Below are 9,974 nucleotides of genomic sequence, written 5' to 3'. Positions count from 1 at the left end.
TATGACAGGGCACAGATGTCCTGTCTCATTCCCAACTGCCTGAGAATTTGTAGCTTCTCTGTAGATTTCCAGGGTCTCATATGCCCAGGGAGGTCCCCCTCATTGAGCCAAGCCTCCCTGCAGGATAAAATAATCTATAAGGGAGCACTTTGATCCTCCCAAGTGCTATGCAGGTGTTGCTGGAGAACAGGGTGTATGGGAGCTTCCTGGGGAAATCTGAAACTGCTCCCCATATACAGAGGGCAATGAGAGACTGAAGAAAGAGGCAGACCACTCCAGAATGGTAGATGGTAGTCTTAATAAGCAAGGGAACTTACATACAACCCTTGCATTGGGTGACCACAAGATGAGTAGACCGTTAAACATTTACAGAGAGGCATTATGAGGTTCAGTCAGGGATTCAATCCAGATGGTCTCAACAATAGCTTATCTCAAGGCTGTGTCCTTGGGGCAGCCTGTAGTGTGGAGAAGGCAAACAGAATGCATATTCCAAGAATGGGGGAGGGGGTGAGAAGCTTCCCATTGTCCCAGAGTGATGTTTACATTTTACATTCCCACCGGCAATAGATGAGTGACAGAAACTAATTTTCTCTGCATCCTCACTAGCAATTGTTCTTGTCACTGTTTTTTTTATTTTAGTAATTCTGATAGATGTATAGTGAAATAGCATTGTTTTTAATTTGCATTTTTCTAGTAGGTTGAACATCTTTTCATGTACTTATTTGTCATCTGCAAATCCTTTTGAGGGCAATTTCAGTTTAATGTTCTTTGTCCAAGTTTTAGTTAGATTGTTTGTTTACAGTTGCGTTTTGAAAGGGTTTAAAAATATATTCTAGGTACCAGACTTTTGTTGGATATCTGACTACAAATCTTTGTTTCCAGTGTGTGAAGCTTGTCTTTGAACTCCCTTAACAGGGTCTTTCTCATAGCAGACGTTTTTAAATTCAATAAAATCCAATTTATCAAATTTTTATTTTATGGATTGTGTTTTTGTTGTCAAGTGCAAGAACTTTTGCCTAGCCCTAGATCCCAAAGATTTACTCCTAAGTTTTGTAGTAAAAGTGTTACAGTTTTATATTTTACATTTCAGCATGAGACTTGGTCAAGGTCCATATTTTTAAATTTATTTTATAATGAAAAAATTTGTTTTTAAGGACCAGAGTTAATAGCACAATCATCTTAACAGTTGTTACTACTATCGATGTTTTTCTTCCTAAAACAACTGTCATTTTTGCTCAGGGAGACATGAAGCAGGCACTGTGGGGATTTCTGTGACAGCCCTTCCTCGCAGGGCCTGGGTGCTGGTTCTAAAGGATGACCTCTGTCATTGGTTGTGTGCACACAGGCTTCTAACAAGCCAAGGATGCCTGAGTCACGATTAAGCAAAATGAGTTAAGTGAAGAATTGTGGGAATGAAAACCTGTAGAGGCTAAGTAAAGAGAAAATAATTGGGGATCAAAGAGCATTGTTACATGGTAGAAGACAAACAAAAATCAACCCCGGAGATGTGGCCAAAGGAGTGGTGCGAGACCAGTGGGAATGTGGGCAGGAGCAGAGTGCAAATGTGAGAAAGTGGATGAACAACTTCAGGGCTCAGGGTGCTGATCCCCAGAGAAGAGGGGAGGGGAGGGGACAGCACAGCAGGGCGGGGAGAGAGAAATTCTGTTGGAGTCACTTCTGCCGGGCACCGGGAGCGGCAGGGAAAGCTCCGAGGGAGCGAGTGACAACTGCGACTGGGGCAGCCCTGGAGGAAGGCGGGAGCTGCGCAGAAGGCTGTAGCTTTGGCCGAGCCTTCTTGCCAGATTAGAAGGGGCGACGGGGAGGGACCTTTCAGCCGTCGCAGCGCCAGCACTCCCGCCCGGGAAGATCTTGCCTCCACAGCCCAGCGGCGGTCCCAGTGCGCGCCTCTGTCCCCGCGCGCTTAGGTCCCCAGCTCCGGGAACCAGGTCCTTTCTTCTCAGCGCGCCCACCGACCATGGATGGCAGCTCTCTGCTCTCGGTCCCAAGGTAAGACCCTTTCCCCCGCTTTGCCCAACCCAGGGCCCCGCAATCTCCGTTTTCGCCCTGGGTCGCTCAAACTTGCCCTGGGGGCGCCCGGGTCTGCGCGGGGCTCCTGCGAACCAGACCGAGGACTCTGCACCCCCAGTTAATTCGGGCCGGGGCTGGACGAGGAGCGCTTGAGAGAAGGTGGTCCCTGTCAACTGCTCGGGGCGCCAGGCTGGGTGCGGCCTCGGAGCGGGAGTGGCACGGATGGAGGTCAGCCGCCTGGAGGGCCGGGACCTGGGGTCTATTGTGCCCCAGGAAGCTGGAGCCGGACTGTATGCGGACGCAGCCTGGAGAGGTTTCGCACCTTGTAGGGAGGCGGTTTCCGAGGTTCGGATGAAAATAGGAGGAAGCAGGACTAGGGCAAACTACCCCCCATCCCGTCCACCCAGATCTGGGTGAGTGTCAGCGGTTGCTGGGTAGGGATGGAGTGAGGATTTAAGGAGTGGGGTGGGGTGGGAGGGAGAGGGACATTGCCCCTAACCCCTGACCAAGACTAGGGACAGAAAAGACCTCCATCCGCCCCAGTCCACCCGCCTCTGCTGCCCACACCCCCTGCCAGACCGCGATTCCTCCGGCACGTCTGCGGAGCGCGTTCCCTGACTCCACCCAGCCCTGGGGTCGCCGCGCCGGTGAGTCAAGGACGCCCCTCAGACGCCGCCGGGTGGGAGGGACGTGTTTCCCTGGTTTGCGTCTGCCCGGTCTTCTTCTCCTCCTTTGCCCTGTTCTGCGCCCCTCCGACTCAGTCCTTTGTGAATTTGAGAAACTGAGATTTTTCTCTTTTCATCCGCATAAACCTCGGGGGTAAATTGAGGCGGTAGCCCTGGCGGCGTTCCGCCGGCCGGACAGGTGGCTTCTGCGCTGTTGGTGCGCTGGTTGCTGAGCGCCCGCCGACAGCCTGCTCATCCTTTACTCCCCCTTCCCCCAGCAAACATCCAGGCGGCACCCAGCCGACATTGTCAGGCCCTGGGATAAACATCTGAAGCTCGCATTCTTGGAGAGCAGCAAAACCCAGCAAGCACAGCCTAGGCACACATGTAGCAAGTTCTATATTGCCCAGGAGCCGCGATGGGGGTGCGAGGGGAGTGGGGGTGGCCGAGGGGGACGGAGACTGCTTTTCAAAGTCGTCAAAGGCTGCCACCTAGAGACGCGAAGTGCTTATATTCTGGAATGAAATAGAGCTTTCCCACTCCACGGGCATTTACTCCTTAAGCATCCCTTGGTGTCCAGGTAGCAGAGGGTTCTGAAAAGGCGCGCTGTGTTTTCAGTGCAGGGCCTGAGGCAGCTCTCCAGTGAAAAATCTCTAACCTTGGGGCCAAACAAGGTCACGATACCACTGAGTCTTTCCATTCTGTCCTAATGCATAAAATGGACAGTACAAACTGCAAGAAGATTCTTTTAGATTTAAAAAGTATATTGCCACTGGTTTTTAGGTATGAGTGTGAGGCATTTTGAAAGTCAAGCAAACTGAGGGATCATTTTCTATACCATGTACTCTATCGCCTAAGGCCATTGAAACTGAAAGGGTGAGCCCTGTTTTCCAACATTCCCCGTAGAGACACTTTTGATAAGAGGTTGCTTGTTTTAAATCCCGTTTTTTCAGATCAATATTACTGTGCTTGAATCAGGATTAGATTCCTCTTCAAAAGCTTGGACAGCTTTTAAAATATTAGAGATGCATTATGCCAATGATTCCTCAAGATTATTTCTGCCGTGGTCCTATGAAATGACCTGTTAAAGAGCCAGCCAAATCATATCGCTCTGTATTTTTTAGTAGCCTATAAAAATGGTAATAAAGATTAACAATTAGAGTTTCTGAGCATTACTGTTTATTCCCAATACACATCATATTTCCACAAGTCAGTGTAGTAATTCAGCTAGTTTATTAGCATCCTTATTCATACAGAAAATTCACTTAACTTGACTTAATTTGATTTTTTATTTCCTTGAATACAAGAAACGATTTTCTTTCTATAATATGTAGTTGAAAGTGATAGGCATTGATAGGCAAAAGTGAACTAGAAATTTAAAATATTGTGTAGAAATACTATATTAGTATACCACTTATCCACAAAACTTTGAAATTTAAAGAATTGATGACAGAATATACAAGCTTTTTGGAAAAAAAAAATGTCAATGATCAGGGAAAATCAAATTGTTATTAATCGACACTTGCATAAGAAATGGTTCTAGCCCTGGTGAGCTTAGCATGTAATTTCAAAATGCCATTGTTTTTTATTCAATTTTTCTCAAACTATAGTCTCTGAATGAAAATTAAAAAAAAACAGCATCAAAAACAGGTGGAAGCTGTAAGGAATTTTGACACAACCACAGGAAAACAATGAAAACCTAGAGCATGTGGGCACATGAGTTAAAAAGTTTGTGTGTTTTCCCAAGAAGTCTAAGAATCCAGACACTGAAACCTTTACCTGCACATTTCTTTTTTGAGATCAAAGAAGTGACATATGGTTTGAGAGAACTTCTCTCTAAAAAATTAAATAGTATTCAGACCACTGTGCTTACTTTTATTCCTTTCATTTAAATACATATTACATGGCCTAATTATTGACATAGTTAAACAAGACATCTTAGAGTAGCTAGGGTTTCAGAAGTACAAGTTAGTTTAAAAATATATAAAGGTATTGTATTGGCTTTCTAGTTGCTTCAACAATTAGTTGCCACACAATTAGTGGCTTAGAACGATACGCGTTCATTTTACCTTGCAGTTCTGTCCACCAGAAGTCTGACCTGGGTCTTACTGGAATAGTCAAAGTGTCGGCAGGCAGGGCTGCATTCCTTTCTGGAGGCTTTGGGGTGGAAGGGAATCTGTTTCCTGCTTTTTTCCAACTTCCAGAGGCTGCCTACATTCCCTGCCACAACTCCTGACACTCTTCCTCCATCTTCCTATCACTCTAACCTCTGTCCTCTTCTTCTAGGAACTCTGGAGATTGCATTAATCTCCAGATAATCCAGAATAATCTCCCTATGTCAAGGTCAGCTGAGCAATAACTTTAATTCCATCTTAAATCTTGATTCCACTTTGCCACACAACAACATAATCACAGGTTCTGGGGATTTAAACATCGACATCTTGGAGAACCCATTATTCTGCTGTCAGAGCACAGGCGTTAATTTAAAAATGTATCATGCTGGCTCTCAAATGGCAGTTGAGATTCTACTAGGGTTCTATTAGGAATTTCTCTCTCTCTCTATCATGAATCTAGGTAGGATATTTTCCTCCCTCCCCTCCCCCTCCTCCTTCTCCCCCACCCCTCTTTCCTTCCTCCCTCCCTCCTTTTTTTAAAGATGCAATTTTATTAAATCTTTTAATTAAAGTTTATACTTAATATTATTTTATATTTGTTTCATATGTATAGCATAGTGGTTAGAAAATTACATACTTTGCCAAGTGGTCCCCCTGATATTTCCAGTACCCACCTGGCACCCTTCATAGTTATTACAATATTGCTGACTATACTTCCTATGCTGTGACTATTTTGTAACTACCAATTTGTACTTCTTAATCCCTTCACCTCTTCCACCCAGCCTCCCAACGCCCGCCCCTCTGCATCCTTATTTCTTAAATAAAGGAAAAGAATGACAAGGCTATTTGTTCCTCCACTGTAATATGTGACTCATTCAGTGCAGCTGAGCTGAAACAACCACCAATTCCTGAAGCTTATTCATGAACATAAAGCCAGATCAGTGTAGACCTACAGAATTCACTTTTGGGGACATATGTTTGTTGTAATGGTCGTTCAGCAAATATTTCTAATTGTGCCCCTAAGCATAGGTGGGATTCCATTTGCTAGTCTCTGTGGTAGAAGGCATGGCCATGTGACTTGCTTAGGCCAGTGCAAAGTGTGCAGAGAGAGGTGTGTCTGTTCCAAATGGAAATTTAAAAGAGGCAATACATGATTTGTCTCATTTTTCCCACTTTCTGCCATAGCGAATAACATTTTCATATAGTGGCTGCTTTATCAGCCTGAGTTTCAGTATGAATAGAATTTGAAGCAGAGCCCTCAGCCAATCCATGATGGGCATGTGGTAGGAGCAAGAAACAGACCTTTGTGTTTTAATCCTCTGAGATTTCAGAGTTATCTGATACTGCAGCATAACCTAGTTTACCACACCTAACCCTGCTGCCTGGGGGTAAAACGGTAGGTGGTCTCTTGTGAAGGTTTCCAAGGGACCTCACAGAATTCTCTTATTGCTCTGGACTTTCAAAGCTCCCCATCGCTAACAGTATACTCCTGGATATAGTGATGTGAGGGCGGGTTGGAGAAAGGGAGGAATGGCACTCACCCTGATCAGTTGTTGAAGCAGTCAGGAAGCAGGCCCTAAGGGCCAGCCCCAGGTAATAACAATAAATACTGCAGCCTACAGTGCTCTCCTCCTAGGCACACAGAGTGTGAACTAGGAATCACACTCATCTGACATCAGTTCACACATTTCCTATTTTACAGATCATACAGCTGCTTCAATTTAAGGATATAACAGTGAACCATATATACGTTTAACTCAAGCAAATTCAGTACTATATGTTTATTTTCTTTTCTGTCTTTATTTCTCTCTCTTTTTATTAAAAAATGTAATAAGCTTATATTTAGCTTGTATAGTCTATTGCATATTGTACCTTGCTATATAGTACACACAAATAACTTTTGAAGGCCTTTTTTACAAACTCCAACATGCCATAATTCATAACAAGCCTCTTATGAGATTTGCAAAGGTCATTTTGACTTCACACACCATTTTCAAGATAGGCAATGACATTAGACCTCAAACCCCCATTAGATGTTTCTAATACTGCACAGTGATTGGCAAAACAATGATTTTGGTGGCATGTCAACACAAGAAGAGGAAGATTGGAGAATCCATCATCAGACAACAAACACTGAGCAGACATTCCCTCCTGACACCTTCCAGATACTGGAATGGACTAAGATAGAGTTCCTGACTTCCTTTCATGTCATCCTGGGGGCAAAGGGATTTTAGATGGAAGGAAACAGGCTAGGAAGTAAATATGCAGCACACACTAACTACATTTTATCTTTTCATTTCTTGAGTGACCCCTTGAGAGAGAGTCTAAGACCTCACCAAATCAATCTTATTTGATTCACAGCAGCATTTGACATAATTGACAGATGGTCCCTAATTTCTTAAAACAATTTTTCCCTCATGAGAAATGTACCTATAAAATATGCCTTTTGAAATATCAAGTGATTTTCTCTCTGTGCTAGAGAAATGGGAACCCACTGAACATGGTTAGAACCATAAAGGACTTTAGTAAAGGTCACCTTGCCCAACCCCCTTCTTTACATATAAAGAAACTGAAGTCAAGAACAGTTAAATGAATCAATCAAATCTTATAAATATTTAGAGGTAGAGCGAAGAATAAGGCCCCAAGTTTCTGATCCCTTTACTTGGCACAGCATTGGATTTGCTTAAGATAATAATAATAATAATAATAATCTCTAAAATATAGTTAGAAGCTCTTGGAATTTTCTGGAATTTGTCACCCATGTCTTCTTTATGTCACTTTCCTTATGTTCCTTAAGAAATATACTATTTCACGTCTCTATTTCACTTCAGCTTCTAGAAACCCCTGGGACAAATTTAAAGTTTGGTCATAACAACCATGTGGGAGCTTATTACCTGAATACCTGTGCTGTTTTTAACCATGATACTGACCTCTTGCTATAATTTCTATTTTCCTTAGCACTGCATTTTAACTTTTTTTTACCATTTTATTTTATATATCTTTTCTATTAACTGTCATAAGTTCCTAGTGGGAAAAGATGGAATATGCATCATTAAATTTGTCATGCAATCAATCAATTACTTTCTTTATAACCAAATCAAAAAGAAAAGAAAGGTTTCTGCACATTAGAGGAATTAAATTGATCTGTGGCAAATGGAACTCAGATAAAATAATGGTCTATTCATATTTAGTTAGGCTTTCTTTAATGAGACTGATTATATCTGAAAAGCTATAAGTAGTTACTTTGAAGTGATTATTATAATATTATGATTAAAATAAAACCAACAGCTTTAGAATAAATATATAATAAAATAGAATGCTAACATTTTGAGATGTATTTCTCAATTATTTAACACGATGTTACACATAAATTTTAAATATATGTGCATATGTAATGATATCAATTTGTATATAGAGTATTAATCATTCAAAGTGTCCTTTTTAGTTCATACATTTTATATTTTAGCGTACTTTGCTTAGGTATTAATGCATTTAATAAAATCAGAGAAATCTTAAAATATTTAATTTTGCTTCCAGAGAGACAAGGAGAATTTGTAATGTTTCTCTTTTTATTCTTCATATTGTTTAACAACACACTTAATTTTTTTGTCCTAAAAATCTATAATTTTGAACATAATAATAACATAGTAAGAATGAAATAATTGACTTTTTGACAGATTGTGCCTATGACTAGACTTACCCATTCACTCACAGTTTGAGTAGTCAGTTTAAAGTAAGTAATTTATCTGAGTAACTCAAACCAAAATTCAGATAAAAAATAAGGAACCAAAAAAATATAAATAAGTAAAGAACCAAGTGAAGTCTTTTTTTTCTATATAAAATCTTGGCCCTGCATAATGTGTTCATTGCTGACTCATGCATTCAATATAACCTGAATATTTTTAATTTTTACTTTTTTTCTGAATGAATCAACAGTGCTTTAAAATAGCAGTTAAAAGGTGCATATACTTCACGTGTGTAATTTGCAACAGGTCAGGCATCTGTGCTGGCATTCTGTTAAACTGTTAGTCTTCCTTTCTTGCAATGGTGGAAAAAAACGTGACTGTGTTGAAATCATGTCATTTAGAAAATGAGCCACAGTTTTATCACATGAGTCACTTTAAAAGAAGTGTCTAAAGAAAAGATTCAATATCCAGAGAGTGTGTTATCCAGAGAAGCTGTCATCTCCACCTTAATCATACTCAATCATTGTAGACGGTAGACATTCCTCATGGAGGAGAAAGGATGTGGACAAAATATTAATAATGACAATTTCCTCAGTATTTCTATTGGGTCTGAGATCTGTTCCATAGGAAGGGGAAGGGATATATAAAGAAGAAGGCATAAACGGTGAAGATCTAGATCAAGTTTTAACTTTGAAGTTTAGATGGGGCTGGTGTGGATATTTAGGGAAAATGTATAAGGAGAAAGGCTTATTTACTTACTTGAAAAGAAAGTATGAAACCTAGTGACTTTAATGCCATCCTCATCATGTGAGGATAACTAGAACCTGAAAAGGAGCCCATAAATTTACTACAAAGAAGATTAAATGACAAGTAATTTTAAAAAATAGTTAATATGTTTGGGAATGTATCCTTAAAAATTATAAAATATATAAAGTTTGTTTTATCAATATCTTAAAACTACAAAGTAAATGTGAATTATATAATAAACAAATAATGAATTGTTTTGATTGGATTGGAAGATCATAATTATTCCTTCATAATTGTATATTAACATAATACTTTTTCCCACAAGATCATAAACATTGTCAGTTCTGTAAATATAGTCAATAACTTCATCAATTTTGGCAATGCTCCCTTTATTTATTTTTTTTAAATATATTTTATTGATTTTTTGCAGAGAGGAAGGGAGAGAGAGATAGAGTTAGAAACTTCGATGAGAGAGAAACATCGATCAGCTGCCTCCTGCACATCTCCCACTGGGTATGTGCCCACAACCAAGGTACATGCCCTTGACCGGACGAACCTTGGACTGAGCCACACCGGTTTGGCAACCATTCCGATTCTAAAGGGGACTGTATGAGAATCAAAAGATCTGGGAGAAACATGTTTTTAAAACACGACCCTGTGGACAGCAGCATTCTGAATCAGGGTGGGCCCCGTGCAAAATGGAGTATTCCGAGGAAGGGAGAGGGAGGCGGGCA

At 41.0% G+C, this 9,974-nt stretch overlaps 1 protein-coding gene across 6 annotated transcripts in view; it reads left to right on the top strand.

Annotated features, from left to right (window-relative positions):
• Positions 1 to 1,886: 1,886 nt before the first annotated feature.
• SPHKAP (SPHK1 interactor, AKAP domain containing) overlaps positions 1,887 to 9,974 on the top strand; it is a 103,232-nt gene continuing 95,144 nt past the window's right edge. For 5 of the 6 annotated variants that reach the window (XM_015561848.1, XM_006760399.2, XM_006760397.2 and 2 more), the window contains exon 1: positions 1,893 to 2,007. In XM_015561848.1, the coding sequence (XP_015417334.1) occupies positions 1,980 to 2,007 (28 nt within the window). In that variant the 5' untranslated portion in view covers positions 1,893 to 1,979. Of the gene's footprint in view, positions 2,008 to 9,974 lie in introns of all 6 variants that reach the window. The other variant, XM_006760398.2, reaches the window with a different exon arrangement.

The sequence above is a fragment of the Myotis davidii genome, unplaced genomic scaffold (assembly GCF_000327345.1).
Source record: "Myotis davidii unplaced genomic scaffold, ASM32734v1 scaffold370, whole genome shotgun sequence".
Lineage (NCBI taxonomy): Eukaryota > Metazoa > Chordata > Mammalia > Chiroptera > Vespertilionidae > Myotis > Myotis davidii.
The sequence above is the reverse complement of the archived record's forward strand: the minus strand, read 5'-3'. Positions and strand labels throughout refer to the sequence as shown.